The 24,192-nt window shown below is 41.2% G+C and overlaps 1 protein-coding gene across 2 annotated transcripts in view; it reads right to left on the bottom strand.

Moving 5' to 3' along the window:
• The window catches only part of RNF128 (ring finger protein 128), a 99,680-nt gene that overhangs the window by 50,893 nt on the left and 24,595 nt on the right, over positions 1–24,192 (bottom strand). The window contains exon 1 of one of the 2 annotated variants that reach the window (XM_067724634.1): positions 8,066–8,849. The exons of the other annotated variant lie outside the window; for it this stretch is intronic. Coding sequence (XP_067580735.1) covers positions 8,066–8,558 — 493 coding nt within the window. The 5' untranslated portion in view covers positions 8,559–8,849. Of the gene's footprint in view, positions 1–8,065; positions 8,850–24,192 lie in introns of those variants that run through there. 2 annotated transcript variants of the gene reach the window in all.

Below are 24,192 nucleotides of genomic sequence, written 5' to 3' on the forward strand. Positions count from 1 at the left end.
GGTTGCAAACCTCATTTGTAACAAAGACATCACCTATAGGAATATTATAGGAGAAGAGGAACTAAGGTACAAATGGTGATCAAACCTTTCAAAACACCAAGGCCACAGTAGGCAATGAACATGGGTTAGACCAGATCACATTTATGGCTAGTAAGTATATTTTTATGTAAGGCTCTTTGGGGCATATTTTTGTTTTAAATGTTCCAATTCACACCCCTCCCTGTCACCATTTCTGCACTTCCTTTCTGCTGGTTAATGGAAGAGAAGCTCAATTCCCACCCCTCCAATCAATGACCACCATCTTCAGCCTACAAGAGAACCCTCTCTCTATTTTTAATTACATGGGAAAATGCTTACAATAATAAGCAGGATGCAAAGCTGTATATATAGTATATAATTATAATTCTTTAAATAATATATATGCAGAGCAAAGGAAGCAAATGACAAAAAAACACCCCCAAATGCTAAAATGGTTATATTTATGGCTTTTTGTGTTTTCCTTTAAACTGTCTGTATTTTATTAATACTACATTAATATTCATGAAAAAATAACCATTATGATAAAAGTAGGATACATGGAAAAAGAGACTAGAAGGAATATTAATGGTACCATCTCTGCATTGTGGAATTATATGTAGCTTTTATTTTTAGTTTTATACTTTTCTGTATTTTCCAAGTTTTCTGCAAGATGCATGGTTAAGTTTATAATCATAAAATAACTTAGAAAATATCTTTGGTACCCTCCTCTATTTTCTCCATTTAAGCCTGAGAACAGAGACTAAATGTGGCATTCTATATGAGACAACACACATCTTCCATGGACTGGGGGAAATAGTTCTTTATGTGCTTAGAAAAACAATTCACCGATCAGGCTATATTTTTGTAAGGTTTTTATGTTATGGGATTCCACATTCATCAACATGTTCACTGGAAGCACTTTAATTGGAGACATAAGTTGAATGGTGTAAATCAAATTTTTAAAACATCAATAAAAAATAGAACAGGGAAAGTTCAACGTAAATACTCACTGTCACTATTTCTTTGTTACCTAGGTCATTTTGCCATTAAAAACCCATAAACTGGCACATGATGGTGACCAACATAAAAATTAGGGCGTTTGCAATCTTGAAGTATCTGTACAATTTTAGTCCTCCTTATTTTGTATATTCAGGCAAGAAGCACAGTACTTAGCATACAATAGACCCTTGATAAATGTTTAATGAATTGAATTTCAATCCCCTTCCGTTAGATATTTTTCTAGGGAATCATATGACCCTCTGGCATTGTTGTGTATTTAAGGCCACTCAAGAAGCATTTCCAGAGTACATAAAGTATAAAGGTTCCTATGGGGAATATGACAATAATAAAACATTAAAATGATTACGATACAGTAGGAAGGTAAAATATATAAACAAAAAACTACCAGCAAAATGCAGAAAGTAATGAAGCAACTGACAAAGGATTAATTTCCAAAATTTACAACCAGCTCATGCAGCTCAATAACAAAAAAACAAACAACCCAATCCAAAAATGGGCAGAAGACCTAAATAGACATTTCTCCAAAGAAGACATACAGATGGTCAACAAACACATGAAAGAATGCTCAACATCATTAATCATTAGGGAAATGCAAATCAAAACTACAATGAGATATCATCTCACACCAGTCAGAATGGCCATCGTCAAAAAATCTAGAAACAATAAATGCTGGAGAGGGTGTGGAGAAAAGGGAACACTCTTGCACTGCTGGTGGGAATGTGAATTGGTACAGCCACTATGGAGAACAGTATGGAGGTTCCTTAAAAAACTACAAATAGAACTACCATATGACCCAGCAATCCCACTACTGGGCATATACACTGAGAAAACCATAATTCAAAAAGAGTCATGTACCAAAATGTTCATTGCAGCTCTATTTACAATAGCCCGGAGATGGAAACAACCTAAGTGCCCATCATCGGATGAATGGATAAAGAAGATGTGGCACATATATACAATGCAATATTACTCAGCCATAAAAAGAAACGAAATTGAACTACTTGTAATGAGGTGGATAGACCTAGAGTCTGTCATACAGAGTGAAGTAAGTCAGAAAGAGAAAGACAAATACCGTATGCTAACACATATATATGGAATTTAAGGGAAAAAATGTCATGAAGAACCTAGGGGTAAGACAGGAATAAAGACACAGACCTACTAGAGAATGGACTTGAGGATATGGGGAGGGGGAAGGGTGAGCTGTGACAAAGCGAGAGAGAGGCATGGACATATATACACTACCAAATGTAAGGTAGATAACTAGTAGGAAGCAGCTGCATAGCACAGGGATATCAGCTCTGTGTGTTGTGACCGCCTGAGGGAGGGTGGGAGGGAGGGAGACGCAAGAGGGAAGAGATATGGGAACATATGTATATGTATAACTGATTCACTTTGTTATAAAGCAGAAACTAACACACCATTGTAAAGCAATTATACCCCAATAAAGATGTTTAAAAAAATGCAGAAAGTACTATAAGAGATGGTGTTCTACAGGAGATAAGAGAAGAGACTATTTTGTTTTTGGTGTGGGGGCTGTGGTGGGAAGAGGAAATGAAAGAATTACGAAAGGCTTCAAAGATGAGGAGGCATCTGTGCTGGGTTTTGAAGGATGGGTAAGGTTTTGACCAACAGAGCTGGTAAGAAAAGGGTATGTAGGCAAAAGCAGAAGTACGAGCAAAGGAATGATAATGGGAAAGAGTAGAGAACATGTTTAGGGATCAATATGAGACAAGAAATACATAAAGCTTCACAAGTAGGTTGGGACTAGATCATCAAGAGTCTTATATGCCATGCTGAGAAACATAGTCTCAAATTTATAAGTAATGGGCTTTTGAGCAATGGCGTATGTGTGACCAGAGCTGTGTTCCGGTGGCCACGTGGAGGAAGAACCGAAGAGAAGTGACTGGAGGCAGGGAGACCAAGGCTAAGTATTTGTTCCCATGAGAAGACACAGGAACTGAAAGCAGTGTAAAAACAATTGTGAGGAAGAAAGGAACATATGTGAGAAGATTGAACATATGTGAGAAGACTGAAATCAACTGGACGTGGCAGATATTTACTGGAGGGAGAGTGTTGGGGGCCTGGGTATGAATGCAAGGAAGAAAAGGTATGAGATGAGTATGTTAATAAAATAACAGAAATGAAACAAAAGAGAGGCAAGAGAAGCAAGAGACTGCTTAGGAAAGAGTTTCAAAGGAGTGGTCAACAATATCAAATACAGTACTGCAGAGAGATCAAAAAGGATGCACATGGAACAGATTCTGGAATGGTATTTTACGTTGGTAAATCATCACCACCCATTCTCTTCTCAACTTCTTTTGAGCCTATCATTCTACTAAAATAGGTTCTTTTTGATGTCAACTTACTAGGGGGCAAAAAAAAAAAAAAACAAACCAGCCAACAACAACAAAAAACCCAACAAAGAATAAAAACTAAATGTCAAGTGGTTGAGAAGGGATTGGGTGGTAATAAATCAGTGGAAAATCCTATTCCAAAGTCCTTGTGAATGGGAAGAAGATTGGTTACTTGAGGGATAAGCAGTTACTTGAGAAAAGAATGACAAACATAGGTGGGCCAAAAGATCATTTTCTGGTAAAACAGTCAGTCTACTCAACTTATTCCTAAAGGGTTACAGTCAGATGTCAGGTAATATGGACCTTGAAGTACTCTAGGCTATTCATTTTCAAATTGTATACCACCAACATACAAATCACTTTTCATTTTCTAAAATACATTTAACTATCTTAACTGTAATAAAGAAAAATTATAGTAGCTTCCTAAATGTCAGGCTCTATGCTAAACACTTTATCTGTAGTATCTCATTTAAACACTTTATCTGTAGTATCTCATTTAATCCCTTAACAGGTAAGGTTTTTTTTAACATCTTTATTGAAGTATAATTGCTTTACAATGGTGTGTTAGTTTCTGCTTTATAACAAAGTGAATCAGTTATACATATACATATGTCCCCATATCTCTTCCCTCTTGCATCTCCCTCCCTCCCACTCTCCCTATCTCAGCCCTCTAGGTGGTCACAAAGCACCGAGCTGATCTCCCTGTGCTATGCGGCTGCTTCCCACTAGCTATCTATTTTACATTTGGTAGTGTATATATGTCCTCAGGTAAGTTTTTTATTATGCCCATCTTACACAGGAGAAAACTGAGACTTAGAGAAGTAAAATACTGGCCTAAGATTTTAAAAATATTAAGTGGCAGAGGGAGGGAGTTTGGGGTTAACATATACACACTACTATATATAAAACAGATAACCAACAAGGACCTACTGTATAGCACAGGGAACTATACTCAATATTTTACAATAACCTATGAGGGAAAAGAATCTATATATGTATATATATAACTGAATCACTGTGCTATACACCCGAAATTAACACAACATTGTAAATCAAGTATACTTCAATAAAAAAAAGAAAACCTAAAAAAAAAACCTGGTAGAGGCCATCTTCTTAATACACTCTAAGAGGTCTTTCAACAATGTATACAAGCAACTGTTTTATATAGCAAACTCTATCCCAGGGAAGACCACCAAATCACTAACTTAAATGGCTTGGTTCATTCACTTTTTTACAGCCCTCAGGAATAATGCTTCTCCTGCCATCCCTCTGAATATGTTTCAAGTTCTTGTAAATGCGTCATGGATTATGAAGGTGGAAGCTTTGCACAGGTCTTTCAATAAATTCATGCCTGCACATGTTGACTCAAGGAAAATTGTGTAAGGAAGTACTGACACCACTTCAACCTGTGGGCTGTGCTCAATTAGAAAGCATGCAAGGCTCAGGCTCATCTGCTTGGCGAAAGGAGACTAGTTAGTTGTGCAACAACAAGAACATGCATAACGTGTCTCATCGTGACAACCATACCTTTTAGACAGCTTTAGTGCTTACTCTGTTTTGGCTGCTTCTTATCTGATTTTCATATTTAAATAAGACTTGAATAGTGATTAAACTGTGAAACCAAAATTTTCTCTGCATTTTAGTCCCAGTTTCTGGATCCATTTGAATGAAAAATATCCAGAGACTGCAGGATCATCTGTTAATAAAAATCTGTCATTTAAAATTTTTTATATGTGTGAATCAGGATTTTCTGGAAGATAATATACAGAAATAAACTGCATGGATTGCTGCAAGCCTACAGCTACCCTCTGGGAAAATTTGGTATCCATAAAAATAGCCTGATTTTTTAAAAAAATAGTCTGATTTTCCTAATCGATTGCACTTATATAGTGGAGTTTCTCTCCAATACACAAAAGTTTTAAAGCTACTGTTCTAAACCAGTTAGTTCTGTTACTTGAAACAAATGGGTCTTCATGGTCGCAGGATTGTGATAGGTGGGTGTGGATGATCAACACGAACTCCAACAAAGGACAGACAATTCAAGCATAGGCCCCTGTGAGAGGGGGTGAAGAAAGGTTTTGTAAACAAAGACCACAGCAATGGCTTTTCCACATTTGGTGGCCCTTGTAGAATTCATGGCAATATATATTGTTAATCAACACATAAACTTCAGTCCTACCTCTTTGCCACTAAAATCCAAGAGAAACCGTTTTTGATCAGAGATTACAACAAACCCTGGGATTACTCTGAGGAATGAGCAAAGCAAACAACACAGCACTCTGCAAACAAATATTTAACAACATATGTGGATGAAATGCAAAGGGATTTTTCCCCTGTGTTGAAAAGTAGTTTCTCCAGGAGTTCAAGGAAGAAACGTGATTCCATTCCTCAAGTAACTAGCTAGTTATTTTAGCTAGTTAGCCTAAGTGTAACATTGCTACAGTCAGCATATCAGATAATAATACATTTTTAGCACCTCTTTTCTTTTCTTTTTTTTGCGGTACGTGGGCCTCTCACTGTTGTGGCCTCTCCCGTTGCAGAACACAGGCTCGGGACGCGCAGGCTCAGCGGCCATGGCTCACGGGCCCAGTCGCTCCGCGGCACGTGGGATCCTCCCGGACCGGGGCACGAACCCGCAGATAATAATACATTTTTAAAGTATCAAAACACTTTTCTGAAAACTGAGACTCAGTAATGTTAAATAATCTGACCAAGGACACAAAGCTATTGTGTGGTAAATCCAGAATTTGATTCTCATTCTTGACTATAGTGCGTTTGCTTTTCCTAGTACACCATACTATCTCTCAATAAAGAATAAGTAAGATGTATGTAGAGTGCCTGGCACATAGTGGGAGCTCAACAAAATTAATTTTATTGTCCCCTAAATCTATCAGATAAATATAAGCTTATATACTTAACAGAAGTAGGATGAAAGCAGTCTAAATTGGAATTCTCTAAAGAGTACTCTTCAATTCCAAATCATCTGTGCAAATGAATCTCATTGGGAGGAAGCAAAGTCAAACCCTTGCATTCAGGTAGCCAGTTGAAATGTAAGGACTTTAAAATATACCAAGTCCTTATTCTTTGTTTCTATCAGCCTTTAAAAAGTAATTTCATTCTAATCAACGAATTATCAACCAAAAGAGATGCAGTTGCTCCTTTCTTTAATCAACATAAAATCTAAGAATCACAGCATTTTAGAGCTGGAAGGGAGTTCATCTAGTTCATTTTTTGTCACGATCTGCCAACCTGGCTTCCTCCTCCTGCCTCTATACTATCATTTGACCAGTGAGTAACTTGTACAAGGTTGTGAAGCTGGTAGAGGCAGAGAAGGGACTAAAAGAGCTAAAATCTCCTAAGTTCCAGTTCAGTGCTCTTTCCATTATACCACCCAGCCACGCAGTGCAAGTGCTCTCTAGACAGGGCCAGACATACTGTTTTAGGAAAAACACAGAATCTCCAGTAGCTAAACAAGCAGATTCATCTCTCCAACAACTCTGAAAAGCTGATCCTATCACCTAACCTTTACAGAGAAGGATGATGTGTTAAACTCTTTCCCATCATTATTTCATTTCATCCTCAAGGCAAACCTGTGGGAGTGGTTCATTCTTAGTTCTTTCCCATTTGATTGAGGGAATCCAGGCCAGACTTCAGATAAGTTGCTCAAGGTCACAGGACTAGTAAGCAATGGAGCCGGAATTTAACCAAGGTCTGACTTGAGGCCCAGCTCTCAACAACTATGATATACTGCTACTACTATTACGTGTCTCTGCCTTTTTCTCCCCCAATTTTTTTTTCTTTGTCTTTTGGGGCCTAGGATCACTATGTACATATGGTATGGACACCTAATCACAAATAGGGAGAAGGTTTCTGGAAGGATAACTGAAGAGGGAAAAACAGTAATCCACCTCATCTGTACAAATTTAAGACCTACCTGGATTACATTTTCCAAAGCCTAGGCCTTTGTTAGTCTCATGCAGAAACCTCTTCTTCTTTAATAACACTAATCACCTGTTTTGCCACTCAATATCCTAAATCAGATTTTTTCAAATGCAAAGGAAAGCACTGATACCAAAAATCACTTGGGACCTGAGACCCCTGGGCAGAGAAGAACCCAACAGCTGAGCAAAGTTTCCACCAAAACTGGAATGAGGTTAACAGGGCACAGTAACACAATCTTGTACCTGATACTAGGAAACATGCAGAGAAAACAGTGAGAGAGGAGGGAAAAAATCTGCTGCGGGCCTGAGGCTGTTAATCAGGACAAGACTGAGGAAGGGATTTCCAGGCAGGCTTCTCGGGTAGGCTTCTTCCCAGTCATTTCAAAGCCAATGCCCACCACCAACCAATTAATCCAATGCAAACCACCCTCGTGAAACAGCAGGAAAAGACGACGCAAAGAGCCCAAACAGTCCTTCTCGAGTTGCCAGCCTCCTCACTCTGTTTTCACCCTTTTTCACCAGAGAGGCAAATTCTAAAGGATTTTTCTGCCCAAACCCCCGACGCAGGGTGAATCTCGGGGAAGAGAGGACCCTGCCCTCACTCGATGGGGACAGAAAGGACACTCGTTTTCCTTCGGAGCAAGGGGATAGGGGGAAGATCACACTGAGGAAAATAAGGGAAAATGGCCTTGGCAGGGGTTTGATGGCGCGCAATTCGGTAGCGGCACTCACCCGGGTGAGACATGGGGATGACCTCATTGCGGGTCCCCGGGAAGTTAAAGATGACGGCTCCAGACGCCCCTCTCTCGTAAGCCAGATGGATCTTGTCTGCGAAGGTGCAACCCCCGCCGCGCTGGATGAGGGCCAACCAAGAGACTTGCACGCTGCTGCCCCAGTCCCCCGGGACCGTGGGCACCGTGAAATTCGTGTGCGGGTTACAGGCGTTCAGCGCCCCTGGTCCGTCGGGCGGTACCAGGACCCCAGCCACTGGCTCGAGCGGCGAATCCTGGCCGTACACGCCCTCCTCGCTCAGCTCCCACACGGTGCGGTTCACTCCGGTGTGCGGAACCCGCCAGGACACGTTGAGGTACGCGGTCCACACTGCTTCGGCTCCCCGAGAACCGGGGGCTTGCGGACTCAGAGCCAGCAGGAAGCACCAGGCCAGCAATCGGGAAAAGCCGCAGCCACCGCGGCAGGAGACCCCGGCCCCGGGCGGCGGCCCCATGGCGCGCGCGCTCTGCGCTTCCCTAGGGCCCCTGGCACGCGCCTTCCCGGCTCTCGGTGGGACCCCGGCCTTTGGCCAGGTGCGCGCCAGGTGGGGAGGGGGCGGGGAGAGACTGGCACGCGCGGCGGGCTGGGTCGAAGCCGAGAGGCACGTAACGTCGCTGGAGATGTTACCGCAGATGCAGCTCTTCGGAGCTTCAGTCCTCTCTGCTACTGCCTTGGCCGCGTCGGGCTCCGGGGCTTTAGCGTGAAGCTCCGCCCAGCCGACTGGGGGTGGAGGCGGCTGGGAGGGAGGAAAGGACACTGCGGGATCCGCCTTTTAAAAGGGTAACAGGGGGCTTCCCTGGTGGCGCAGTGGTTAAGAATCTGCCTGCCAATGCAGGGAACAGTGGTTCGAGCCCTGGTCCGGGAAGATCCCTCATGCCGCGGGGCAACCAACCCCGCGAGCTACAACTACTGAAGCCCGTGCTCCACAACAAGAGAAGCCACCACAATGAGAAGCCCGTGCACCACACCAAAGAACAAAAGCAGCCAAAATAAATAGACTAAATAAATTAAAAAAAAAAGGGTAACAGGATGGGCAGGCATTAGAATAGGATCGGAGGCTGTGTGGTCAGGTGTGTCAAGTCGTTGTATGAAAAGTGGACAGGCGAGGAACTATGGAAACAGAGAACAGAAACGCTTGTTGGTAGGATTTGAGTCCCTTTTGAATTGCAAGAATATATTTTTCCCTCGTAACGTTTGCCTGCGGGGCATTTCTGGCTTAAGGTGCCAGAATGCGAAAGTACTTCTAAAAAGTGCAGATATGAAATTTTAAACTTTTTCCTTTCCTTCTCTAAACAAGCGTCATACCTATGTATTTCCTTCTTACCCTTACCTCATACTAAATATACTGCATCAGATGCCCCTTCTAAAAGTAATCTTAGCCCTCAAAAAGGAATGACCATTTTCATACTCCTCAAAACTAAGCCTCTTTTCTTCCATTTTCCGCAAACCAGACTTACCCAAACAGATATGTCTGCGCCATTCACGACCTCAACAATCTTTCTCCATCTCCCACTAACTAAAAAAGAGCCTGACTCACCTTGACAATTCACTCACAGCACTATTGCGTTAAGATTTCTCCTTACTTTAAGTGTACAATTTTTTATCTACCCTGTCAGTTGTTACATTTAGTAGGTGCTCAATAAATATGCATAGATTAAACTGAATTAATACTTCTGGTGTCTGACAGTTATGGATAACTTTTGGCCTTGGGGAAATTACTTCTCTGTGCCACAGTTTCCTCATCATCTGTAAAATGGGGATAATAATAGTACCTACCCCATAGAGTAGTCTATATGATTAAATGAGTTCATACATATAAAGCACTTAGAACAGTGCTTAGCAGAGTGTAAAAATTATATCTGTTAAATACTATTATTATTAAACAGATTCAGGGACCCAATACTTTTAAAATAATATTAAGGTTGTTACTTTGAGGTAATAATCAGAGAAAGTAATGTTCAGGATGTTTACTTTTAGCCATTTTTTTCAGTTCAAATAAATATAATTTACTTTATCCAGCCCAACATTTGTTAAATTCCTAATCAATCATTCCACTCCCCTGGCCCAACATTTATTTAATCAATATTATTTGCAAAGATTAAGCATGGGACAATCCTGCACGTGATGCTCTTATGGCTTGAGAGAAACCTAGCGGCAAATTAACACCATAACCAAGCAGCACCTAGAATCCAAATGAATGGGCAATTTTGTGAAACATGAATCGTAGGTGTTGAAAGGGACTTAGAGGTCAAGGGAGGTATATGGGACCAATAGCATGGCACCCCCAACTACTGATGATGTTAATCTCTTAGATAAAAATTACCTAGGGGAAAATAAAAGGGTAGCATCTGTCATCTAAAGAAATGGTACGGGACTTCCCTGGTGGCGAAGTGGTTAAGAATCCGCCTGCCAATGCAGGGGACACGGGTTCGAGCCCTGGTCCGGGAAGATCCCACATGTCGCAGAGCAACTAAGCCCGTGTGCCACAACTACTGAGCCTGCGCTCTAGAGCCTGCGAGCCACAACTACTGAGCCCACGTGCCACAACTACTGAAGCCCATGTGCCTAGAGCCCGTGCTCCGCAATAAGAGAAGCCACAGCAATGAGAAGCCCGCGCACTGCAACAAAGAGTAGCCCCTGCTCACTGCAACTAGAGAAAGCCCGCACGCAGCAACGAAGACCCAACGTAGCCAAAAATAAATAAATTTATATATAAAAAAGAAATGGTACAGTTCCAGAAATTGTCTGAAATTGCTGGTGAAGAACACTCAATATTCAATCAATATTACCTGCATGATTTGGACTTCCCTGGCGGTCCAGTGGTTAAGACTCCGCACTTCCAATGCAGGGTGTGTGGGTTTGATCCCTGGTCGGGGAACTAAGATCCCACATGCCGCGCTGTGCGGCAGAAAATATATACATATAAAACCTGCATGACAGTCAACTATGTTGTACTTTGAAGAAACAATGTGTTTAAAAGAAAAGAGATCTTTTATAAGATATTTACAAAAATGAAGTTTGGAGAGACATTTGTTAATATTCATTCTTTCTTAAATATTTATTGCAATCTACTATATGCCAATCATGGGCTAAGCATTGGGTTAAAACAAAATAAGACATTAACTCTGCTCTCAAAAAGCTCATAAATTACCTCTGATGAGACAAACAAGCTGATAATTGTAATATATATAGAGAGAGAGTGCTGATGTATATAGTATAAGAGCTACACTAGAGGTATGCATAGGGCAGTAGTGGGTGTTAGGGAAGAGGAACTAACCCAGACTGGTAAGTAAGAAAAAGCTTCCCAGAGGAGGTTACACCTGTGCTGACTTTGAGAGTGTTAGCCTTTCTAGACAGAGAACAATACAAGAAAAGGCACTGAGGCATGAAACTGAAAATGTTGAGAAACAACAAATACTACAGGCTCTATAAACACCAAGTGTTTGGAACCCAGAGTACAAGAGATAAAGTTATAGAGGGACAAAGGGGTCAGTTCTTGAGAGTCCTTTGGGTAAAGCTAAGGAGTTTGGACTTAATCCAAAAGCAAGGAGTAATATAATCAGGGTTTAAGCAGGGAGTAATAAAATCAGATCTGAATTTTAGTGATCATTATGCTTCTCTGTGAATAAAAATTGGAGGAGACAAGAGTAGAAGCAGGGAGCCCAGATACAGGATTGTTGGCAGTGCTCCAGGTGAGAAATGAAGGTGGCTTGGACTAAATTGGTAGTGGAGATAAAGAGAAATGGACAGATTGGTAATGTATTTTGGATATAGAATCAACAGGACTTGTTTGGAGGATGAATGAGAGGGAAGAGTTAGGGATTGCTCTGAAGCTTTTGGCTTGGAAGACTGAATGGCATTTAATTAGGAGGAGGGTTTTACATGTGTAGAGTGGGTAGGAGGAGAAATGAGTTCAGTTTAGACAAGTTGAATTCAAGGTACCCATGATGTAACTAGGTAGAACTGTCCAGCAGGTAGTTGGATTTTCTGATTACTGAACACCTACTAAGCTCAAGACACTTGAGAGGTGCAGGTATACAGAGACAAACGAAACAGTCCCTGCCCTCAAGGAGTTCATAGTTTAGTAGGAAAGTCAAAGAGGCAAACACACAATAACAGTATAGTGTAATACATGTTATCACTGAGAAGAGCATAGGGTGCTATGGCAACATGGGCGTGGCTCTCTTTGCGAACAAATAGAGCTAATCAAGAAAAAAGAAAGTAAGGATATTCAGGCATAGGCAATAGGCAATACATGAGAACACCAGCGAACATTCAGGGAACTAACATTCAATAGTTAGGCATGTCTGGGGGAGCAAAGGGGGAGCCCAGGGGAGTGAAGCAGGTCAAGTGGGTTATGCCAGAACATGAAGAGTTTAGAAATCTATGTTAAAGAGTGTGGGCTCAATGCACATGTGCACACACAGATACATAAAGTAAATATGGCGAAATGATAACAATTGTTGAATCTAGATGGTGGGTATATAGGTGCTCGCTGTAATATTTTTCAACTTTTCTCTATATTTTAAACTTTTTGTAATGATGAGTTTAGGTTGTGAATTTATATTGAAATCAGTGGATCAAACAAATGATAGTATCGACCTAGGCTTACATAGATAATCTGGATTGTATGAGGGCAAGACAGGAGGCAGAGAAACTGTTATGGAGGCTAACACCCTCAGCACTATCTGGAGGTCTAGACCAGTAGTGGAGATGAAGGTATCAGACTATCATAGCTTGATGACATGAACCATTAAAATCATCCTATGAACTCCCCTTGCTATGAGCTCCTCCTCACCAAGCGACCTTCTTTTCATCATTTAGCTCCTCCTGTAAATATGCCTACAGGGAGGTAATTCTCTGATCAGCAAACACTAGTATCTGTTCCACTGGAAGTTATACTTCTCATAATAAATTAATCAGTTGGCATTCTGGCTTATATACTGGTCTCGTGAATTTGTTTAATTGTGAGTCAGTCCCCAGGAGCCCAGGCTCTGCCAATACTACCAATCAAATTTCAAAGCTTACAAAGCTAAGAACCAGCCTGTAGATCATGACTGCATCAGAGTGCTCCTACTTTATGGAGCCTTGTCCGGGTAACTCTCTGGCTTTCCCTAACCATATCCCTCTGTCTCACTGTGATTTCTCTTCAAACTGCAACAGAGCCTCGCTACTAAGGATGACATCTGTTGATCGGAAGCATCAGCACTGTCAGCAAGCTCATGAGAAATGAAGAATCTCAGGTCCCACCCAGACTTGCTGAATCAGAACCTGCATTTAAACAAGATTCCCAGGTGATTTGTATGTAAATATAAGTTTGAGAAGCCCTGAGTATCCTGAGGGTAGCCAGCACTCAGCCTCTGCTTGAACACTCCCAGTGTCAGAGCTTACTACCTCACAAAGCATCGCATCCTGAGTAGTACTGCGCTTTTCTTATTGGAAGGTTCATGGAAATGCAGTGTGATTTTGCTTCAGTCTTTCCTCTTCCTCCCACCCAACTCTTCCAACCCCAGGTCCCCAGAGTTTCCATGCTATTCCCCAGCTGTAATATCACCACTCCACCAGGGCCTTTGCTGTGAGCAGTTTCCTGGTACCAGACTTCACCTTATTCCTGACCCTCAAACCAAATTTACCAGGTCCTAAATGTATTCCTTCAGAGCCCTGCTGTCCCTAAGGCTAATAACAGCTATTGTTCATTGAGCATTTACTATGTTCTTTACATGCATTCTCTCATTAAATTCTCACAACCATCCATTATTATCCCCATTTTCAGAAGAGGAAACTGGCTCAGAGAGAATTAGCAACCCCCTAAGCTCATACAGCTAGTAACAGAATCAGGATTCCAATGCACTTCTGACTCTGAGTATTAATAGCCGATAATGACTCAGTATCTTCCCTTTAGAGAGTGGTATTTGCATTCTAACATTGCCTTATACCCAAGAAGGAAAGTTCATGTGAAATGTTTCTTGCATGCATTTCAGGCACTGTGACCAGTGACAGAGATATATTTGGGCCAGGAGGCTTTTTGAATTCCTCAAATCCTACCACAAAGGCTAGCCTTGCCAAATATTTATATCAGCAACACTGAACTGAAAGTTGCCCTAAGCAGTGCACTATCTAATGATGAACTGGTAAACAGAGCAGCATCCTGCAGAAGCAACAGCAGGGTACCACCATGGCCGATTAAGTTTCCGATCATACTGAGTTTCTGCGGTGGTGCAGAGATGGGCCATAGTGTTCAGCCTTTAATATGTCTGCAGGAAATGAGACACCACATCTGGCTTCTTACCATTAAATGGTAAAGCACCATCTGAGACAACTAGTGTCCTGGCATCAAAGCGATGATGTGGCCACACAGCTGGACAATATAGGTGTAGAGAATGAATGACAACAAATTTCCACTCAAGGCAGTTGCCCCTTGTATAGCAAGAAGATGACGGTGGTGTGGAGAGAGAGAGCAGCCAAACAAAACAGAACAAAAAGCCCCAAATGTGATGCTGCAGCATACTTTCAAATACTATACTGTTACTTGCAAATGCAGGTAAACCTCAGTCAGCTCAAGTGGGTATACAACCATTAGAAAACAGGGGATTTTTTTTTTTTTTTGGCGGTACGCGGGCCTCTCACTGTTGTGGCCTCTTCCGTAGCGGAGCACAGGCTCCGGACGCGCAGGCTCAGCGGCCATGGCTCACGGGCCCAGCCGCTCCGCGGCATGTGGGATCTTCCTGGACCGGGGCACGAACCCACGTTCCCTGCATCGGCAGGCGGACTCTCAACCACTGTGCCACCAGGGAAGCCCAAAAAACAGGGGATATTTTTAAACAAAGATTTCATGCACTCGAAGAAAAGACAGAATTTCAGAGAGGGGCTTTACAACAGTAGGTGTGCTATATCTGAAACTAAGAACAGTCTTATACCTGTAACAGAAATAGCTACCATTGAGAACCTGCTAGGGGCCAGATACTTTACACCCATGAGATAAGTATTATATGCTACATCTTACAGAAGAAGCAACGTGCGCTCAGGTTAAGTAACTTGCTGAGGGCACCCATTAGGGAATAACCTAATGATTGGATTAGAATTTGACCCAACATCTTAGTACAAAACTACACTCTTCTCCTTATGCAACATTCCACTCCTTATAACACTACCTTCCAAAGTAGAGGTAGGAAGGAAACATATTTATTGAGAACTTACTATGTGCCAGACACTGTATGTGTATTAATTATATCATTTGATTCTTACAACAAGTAATAAAAGCCCATTATTTTCAGATGAGGAAAATGAGGCTCAGAAAGGTGAAGTATCTTGCCAAAGGTCACACAGCTAGTAAGTGGCAGAGTTGGAATTCACATGGGAGCATATCGGACTCCAAATTCTATACCATTTTCACTCTGCTGTACTACCTCTCCACACACGTAGTAAGGATATTATTACAAGGTGGAAAGATTCGGTGTTTTTCAACCAGATATGGTAACATATTTAACCTACTAAGAACCCCTCATCAGGGTGCCCTGATTTCTTGCTGAGCAGCCCTGGAAATCCTAGATAACAGAGATTATGAAAGTACATTTTGTCAAGTGCTTCATCATCATTTATAAATGTCTACATCTTCAGTTGTACACACTCACTCCCATGCATGTGTGGAGTGGAATGCCTGAACGTGTGTTATGTGTGGAAAGGGTGTTTTTTGTCCACTGACGAAAACTGGTACAGAAAGGAATTGTACTGATAAGGATAATGCAGAAAATTTAAGCTGCATCAAGTTGATTGCTATTGAGGGATCAGATTAGCTATCTTGAGTTTGGGGAGATGATTGAGGGGATCCCAGATTGCTAAAAAGGGATAAGAATGGGGAAGGGCCCAAGGCATGGGAGGGCAGCAATGGCTCCAGGGGAAAGTTGGGCAGGGGAGGTGCTTGGAGGGAAAGATGGACATGAGTGATTTTTACCCTCGCCTGCAGTATCAGGACAACCTACTTGGGAAATTAATCTGTTCTCATGCAGTCTCCTCTCTCCTTTTATTTTTTTTTTAGGTTTCTAGTAAGATGAAAACTTTCAAAGAACTAAATTTGCGTCCACAAGAGATTTATGTATATTAAAAGAAAGAAAAACAATTGCTTGGGGAAAATGGGAAAAAAATGTTTTTAATGAATTGTGCCCTACAGATATGGCCACATATTTGAGGTTTACTTCCAATCCGTTTGTGCTACTCAGTAGACTAGATCCACAGAACTCCCTCATTCCAGTCTCTGTTGTTATTTTTAACTTTTCCATTGACTGGTTATGTGACACCAAGGAAGTTTCTCTTTCTCAGCTACAAAATAGGGATAATAATAATGGGAAATTGTGCAGATATATATTGAACCACTTAGTGTTCCTTCAGATTAAAGCCTACCAAATCAGCTAGTGTAGCTAAAATAAATATCTATGATTTTGCCACTGCCTAGGACAAATGACAGAATCGCTGTAGAAGGGAGTGGGCCTCGCAGGCATGGATAAGATCAGTTTACTAAATTAGGGAGGGGTTAAGTTCTTTAAAATGCACGTGGGCAGTAAGCTTTTTTTTAGCCTACAGACAGAATGGGATTCCTTTCTAATAGGAGCCTAATTTGATAATTCCTAGTAAAGCTGGGGCTTCTGAAAAGCAGTTTAAGAATAAACATAGTGGGCTTCCTTGGTGGCGCAGTGGTTAAGAATCCGCCTGCCAATGCAGGGGACACGGGTTCGAGCCCTGGCCCAGGAAGATCCCACATACCGCAGAGCAACTAAGCTCCTACGCCACAACTACTGAGCCTGTGCTCTAGAGCCTGTGAGCCACAACTACTGAGCCCACGTGCCACAACTACTGAAGTCCGCGCGCCTATAGCCCGTGCTCTGCAACAAGAGAAGCCACAGCAATGAGAAGCCCGTGCACTGCAACAAAGAGTAGCCCTCGCTCGCCACAACTAGAGAAAGTCCACGTGCAGCAACAAAGACCAAGTGCAGCCAAAAATAAATAAATAAAATAAATTAATTAATTAAATATCATAAAAAAAGAATAAACATAGTTATATTGTAGCACATAATCACAATCACCTACTGAGGCCAAGGTATACCCTTTTTTTTTTAGAGTAGAAACTTTATTTATTATTTTTTAAAGTTTTATTTATTTTCTGGCTGTGTTGGGTCTTTGTTGCTGCGCGTGGGCTTCCTCTAGTTATGGTGAGCGGGGGCTACTCTTCATTGTGGTGCGTGGGCTTCTCATTGCAGTGGCTTCTCATTGCAGAGCACAGGCTCCAGGTGGGCGGGCTTCAGTAGTTGCAGCATGTGGGCTCAGTAGTTGTGGCTCATGGGCTCTAGAGAGCAGGCTCAGTAGTTGTGGCGCACAGGCTTAGTTGCTCTGCAGCATGTGGGATCTTCCCGGACCAGGGATCAAACCTGTGTCCCCTACATTGGCAGGCGGATTCCTAACCACTGTGCCACTCGAGAAGTCCCAAGGTTTACTCTTAGGAAGCTAAAGTCAGCCTGAGTGTGGGCAAAGGCAGCCTTTGTATTCCAAGGGGCAAAGTCAAAACTTCACAGCTGCCAACTATATGCATTAGGATTAGTTGCTGCTGGCCAGGGCTCAAAATCGATCAAAAACTTGGAGTAAACAAGTATCTGGCAATAAGTGACCAGGTACTAGCAAACAGTTGAGACAACTGAAATTAGCTGGCCTCCCACTCATGATTCACATAGTAATTAAGTTCTGTCACACCAGAATTAGATGTGTCATGGTTATGTTGGTCTCAGGAAACGGGCAAGAGACAAGCGGGCCTTCAACAATAGGGTATTTTATGGGCTTCCCTGGTGGTGCAGTGGTTAGGAATCTGTCTGCCAATGCAGGGGACACAGGTTTGAGCTCTGGTCCGGAAAGATCCCACATGCCGCTGAGCAACTAAGCCTGTGTGCCAGAACTACTGAGCCTGTGCTCTGGAGCCCACGAGCCCCAACTACTGAAGCCCGCACACCTAGAGCCCACGCTCCACAACAACAGAAGCCACCGCAATGAGAAGCCCGTGCACCACAAGGAAGAGTAGCCCCCGCTCGCCGCAACTAGAGGAAGCCCACACGCAGCAATGAAGACCCAATGCAGCCAAAAATAAAAATAAATAAAATAAATTTTAAAAAACAAACAAAAAAACCCAAAAGGGTATTTTGTGGTTACAAAAATTACTTTGGTTTGACTTCACCACAAATCATGCAGTATAAAGTATAGGAACTTTAATGAGGAAAAACACTAATGGAATCATCAAAAGGAAAAAATGTCCAGATCCACTGAACCACAGCACACTCAGGAATCCATAAAATCACTTCTCCCTTAGCTGCCAATCTTCCGATTAGCAGAGGGTGGGTATACTCTTTTCTAAGTTGTCTCTATGTAACTTTGTGTACAGATAGGATCAGTATACTTCAGGTCCTTCAGAACAAACTAGTTTGGACACAGAAGTCAACAACTGCTTAATATTCTAGATGCTGTCAGCTCTGGAGCCACAGAAAGCCTTTTAGCAGAGGCAATGAAGTGGCTCAGCAATGTTTGCTTTTTGTGGGGGGAAAAAAGAGAGAGGGAGCAGACATTGAAAGCCTGAAGCTCCTGTTTGTTTGAAGAAGAGTTTGTCAACTTTACCTTCAATAATCCCACCAGTTCATTAAATGTTTTCCTTTTGTTGAGGCGGTTATGGTTGAGGTGTTTATAGACCCGATGAGAGCATATGTTTGGGCCCTACAAGGTGTTTAGGGCTCAATACCATGATGGTTTTAGGACCTTCTGTTTGTTTGGATTCAAGGCAGTATGAAAACTTTTCAGCACACACATTCCAAGAATCAGGCTGTCTTATATCAGTGCCTTCAGTTATGCCCTCATAAGGCATTTTCAGCAGAGGTTTTCAAGTTCCGAGACAGGTGGAACAGTCAATTGCTTAAGGGTAGTATACTGGAACAAAGTAGATTTATAACGCCTGCTGTTACCCAGCCTTTTTTTTTTTTTTTAACAGAATCTTAGCCCTGTCACTACAAGTTGTGTTATGTAGCAGTGAACAAGCAAAGAAGAAACAGACTTTCTGGGAAAAAAATGTGCTAGACTAATCCCACCTGATAACTGCAATCAGTATTTGAATTTAGGGAAAAAAAATGTTTTTACTAACCTCGACCCTCTGGGCCATCCGACATACAAAATGATAAGCAATAAGCATCACTGGGCATACAGGACTTATAATTTTCTCTTTTCGAGTTTCGGTGATTTAAAAGAAAATTCACATATTCTCTAATTTATTCATTAGGATAATAAACATTTTTTAGAGCTTCTAATATCTACAAAGTCTTATGATAGTTGCAACAAGGTCCCTCCATTTAGTATCTTAGTCTAATGGGGGTAAATTGTACCAAGGAAAATTTTGTGAGCCCTCTCTGTTTTTGCCTATGTGAATCTAGATTATAAGCAATACAAGCTTTAGTTGAAAGCCTAGTCTAATCTCAATTGCCTACTAATGGGGAAGAGAAGTGATATTAATTTTCTCTCAGATTATTGTAAATAGCCTTCTAATTGATTTCCCTGCTTTTAGTCTCTCCCTCACTCCAAGTCATCCTTCATATTACTGCCATTTATACTTTTGAAAACATAGCTATGATTATGTCATTTCTCACTGTATATTGAACAGAATAGAAATTTCTAAGCTTTGATGGCTAGGATCTCAACAATCTAGGTCCATCTGACCACTGTCTCCTTTATACCTCCACTGTCTCTGACATATATATGTATTATATATAGTATCTTCCATGCTATGCTGCATTTATTTACTTACATATCTCCTCCGTCAGAGACTGAGTTCCTTGAGAGGAGGGACCATGTATTTTTCTTCTTTGTAGCCCCTGCTCTTAGCCTGGCACATTAGAGTACATTTGAAAAACAGTAAGTGGACGGCAAGAACTGGAGGGCAGGCTGGTTGGTTTGCTGGCTAGCTGGTATGATTTTTTTTCTACTGTGTTTGTTAAGGTATAATTTACATACAATAAACTTTTTTTAGTGTACAGTTCCATAAACTTTGACAAATATTCAATATATAGTCATGTAGCCACTACCACTATCAAGATATAAAACAGTTTCATCACCCCCAAAATTCCACATACTATGCCTTTATAGTCAAAGCCCCCCACCTCCTTAACCCTTGGCAACTCTTCATCTGTTTTCTGTCTCTATGGTTTTGCCTTTTCTAGAATGTCATATAAATGGAATCACTCAGTATGTAGGTTTTTTTGTGTCTGACTTCTTTCACTTAGTAAAATGCATTTGAGATTCATCCATGTTATTGCAATGGCAGGGCGTTTAAACAAAAGAGTGGTCAGAGAGATGGGTGCTGGGAAGGGGGACAAAGTCCTGTGTGAGTATAGAGGCAGGAATGTTTGCTTTTGACTTAAGAAATTAGGGGAGATTTCATGGAGAAAGCAACGTCTGTCTGAGCAGGGCCTTGAGGGATAGGTGGGATTTTTATAGATACCAACGGTGAGAGAAGATATTTCAGTAAAGGATACAGCAGAAACAAAAGCTCAGAGTCAGGAAAGAGCAGAGGGGATTTAGGAAACATTATTTCAGTTTGTTGAGAGCATAAGAGGATGAGTAGCAGGAGATAGGGCAGAAAAGGTAGGTTAGGGTTTTGTTGACCTTGAAAAGGTATTTAGGAATTTGGTCTTGATTTATTAGGCAGTGGATAGTCATTGCAGGTTTTTGATTCAAGCTCTTCTTGGAGGAGAGTAATAGTTCTGCCTATAGGTAATTCTGTTACCCTGCCTGAGCTGAAGTAGACAGCTCTCTTTCTGGGTGAGTATACAACTATGACCCATAAAACAAGGCCACAAATGATATTTAAATATATCAAAAGCATACCAAGGATATAAAATATCTGCACTACTGGTACTCGCTAGAAAACGTGTTCATGAAATGACGGAATCTAATACTTACCAAAAGCTCTCTTATCTCTTCATTCATTTGTATTCTCTCAATTCTCTCTACAGTCAAGTTATCCAAAAGCCAAGCATTGTTCCTGGATTCTATTTTCCAGATTCTCCACAGAAACACCTTCACTGGGTTAAGTAAGAATTAATGTTATGGCTTCTGTCTTAGCAGATAGCCAATAAAAAAATCCTGGTTTAACAGCATTTCTTTCTTTTGTAAAACTTTGTTATCCACTGATATTACTCAAATTCCTATGTAAAAAGAACCCATTCCTATTTGGGATGCTTTTTTTTTTTCTGGGACAAGAACAGACATTTCACCAAAGAGAATAGTATACACATGGTGGATAAGCACATGAAAAGATGTTCAACATTATTAGCCATTAGGGAAATGTTCATTAAAACCACAATGTGATATCACTGCACACCTATCAGAATGGCTAAAAAAAAAAGTGATCACACCAAATGATGGTGAGAATGTGGAGGAACTGGATCACACACACATACACTGTTGGTGAGAAATGTAAAATGGTATAGCCAATTTGGAAAACAGTCTGTCAGTTTCTTATAAAACTAAACATGTAACTACCATATGACTCAGCAATATCAGTCATGGACTTCTATCTTAGATAAATGAAAAATTATATTCACTAAAACATATATATATGAATATATATATGTGAATATATATAGCAGCTTTATTCATAATTGCCAGAAACTGGAAACAGCCCAAATGCTCTTCAATAAGTGAATGGTTAACAAATTGTGATACGGCCATACCGTGGAATATTACCCAGCAATGAAAAGGAATGAACTATGAATATATGCAATGATCTGGATGAATCTCCAGAGAATTTTACTGAGTGAAAAAAGCCAATCCCCCCCAAATTACATACAGTATGATCCCATTTATATAACATCTTTGAGATGAAAAACTGTAGTAATGAAGAACAGATTAGTGGTTGCCCAGAGCCAAGGAGAGGGTATGGGGTGGAGTTGTGTGTCACTATAAAAGGCCCACATGAGGGAACAATGTGGTGATGGAACTGTTCTGAATCTTGACTGTGGTGGTGATCACATGAACTTAAACATGTAATAAAATTGCATAACGACTTCCCTGGTGGTGTAGTGGTTAAGCATCCACCTGCCAAAGCAGGGGACACAGGTTCGAGCCCTAGTCCAGGAAGATCCCACATGCCACAGAGCAACTAAGCCCATACGCCACAACTACTGAGCCTGCGCTCTAGAGCCCTCGAGCCACAACTACTGAAGCCCATGCGCCTAGAGCCCGTGCTCCACAACAAAAGAAGCCACTGCAATGAGAAGCCCATGCACCGCAAACAAGAGTAGCCCCTGCTCACCGCAACTAGAGAAAGCCCACGCGCCACAACTAGAGGAAGCCCATGCACAGCAATGAAGACCCAACACAGCCAAAAATAAATAAATAAGCAAATAAAAAAGAAAACTTCAGCTGCATAAAGACCTTGTATGACCTATCTGTGCATCTCCGAGGACCCCAGACTAAGAATCCCCTCTTTAGATAGATTCTATTTTTATCCATAAATGTCTTATTTTTTGTATTGGATTTAACCAAGGGACTAATTGAAATCCCCTTGAATTACGTAGGCTACAGAAACTAAAGTTTTACCATTTCAATTATTAAATATAATGACGGAAGAAGACAGGGCTGGCACTTAAAAATAGGAAGAATTGGGGCTTCCCTGGTGGCGCAGTGGTTGAGAGTCAGCCTGCCGATGCGGGGGACGCGGGTTCGTGCCCTGGTCTGGGAGGATCCCACGTGCCGCAGAGCGGCTGGGCCCGTGGGCCATGGCCGCTGGGCCTGCGCGTCCGGAGCCTGTGCTCCGCAGCGGGAGAGGCCACAACAGTGAGAGGCCCGCGTACCGCAAAAAAAAAAAAAAAAAAAAAAGAAGCTAAAAATAGGAAGAATTGTTTCAAGTGCATAAAGTAATTTTTGAAGAGAACATAGATACAGATGAATAGATGTTAGGACATATTCAAGAGTCAGGCTTACCTACATAATACCAAAACAATTGTTTAAAAGTGGAACATTCAGTTGCCTTGTTCAACTAGTATCTTTTATTTATTTTGGTAGCATGTAAACATATATGATGCTAACTGTGGCAAAGGGTTATTAAAATAGAAAGGGGGAAGAGCAAGAGTTTAAATGCTGTGATGGGAAAATAAACAGCTGAGTTGAGTAACATTTTAGATGTGTAGGCAGAAAAAAGGTGGAGAAAAATGTAAGGGAAATGGTGTCTTGCAATAAGCAACTTTCTAGTTCATTGCAGTTTGTCAAGTACTTAGGAATAGAGGGCATTCATGCTTAAAGTAGTAGTCATTTACCAAAGCTCTGATGATCTTTCTCTTATTAGAAGAATAATATTCTTAAAATGTAAACAATATTCTTGCCTTCCTGGCTTTCTCCTTCAGATATTGAAATCAACTATTTTATTTTTTGAGTTGAATTTCATTTTCCACCTAAAGCTAGGTACACACCAGAATTATTATACTGAAGGTGTAGTTTTCTCAGGGTCATTGTTTATTAGTCCCCTAAGAAAGGAGTCAGATCTCAGTTATAGATACTAGTAGATGGGAAGCAGTGATGTAGATAATACAAAAGAGCAGATTACCAAAGACACTTGGAGTTGGCTTTGAAATGCATTTTTCAGCACATTTTCATTTTATGTTTTATGCAGGTGTTCCCTTCAGACCTATAAGAGGTGACTCTGAAGTAGTTTGAGTGATCAAAGAAAGTTAGCCTGAGATTTAAACACTGCCAGTGGACTAGCTGCATGCAGGTAATTAAATTAGTGGCATAACTTAGCATATTTATATTCTGTATATCGCCTTGCTCCCATGAGCATGTAACCACTAAAGAGGATCTATGAACTCACTGGTTTTATTCATTCTGGGAATTTATTCACATCTTCAAGGTGCTTGGTTTTAAAGTAATCAATTAGATTGATTTTTGTTTTATTTAAATCTATTTGTCTGAACTTGACTGAGTATCTTGGTGTTCTCTTAATTGAAAGAGTTGCCATATGATGTCAGAAGACATTGGAAACTTTACTTCAGATGCCAATATAGCATCTTACTGTT

The sequence above is a fragment of the Pseudorca crassidens genome, chromosome X, assembly GCF_039906515.1.
Source record: "Pseudorca crassidens isolate mPseCra1 chromosome X, mPseCra1.hap1, whole genome shotgun sequence".
NCBI lineage: Eukaryota > Metazoa > Chordata > Mammalia > Artiodactyla > Delphinidae > Pseudorca > Pseudorca crassidens.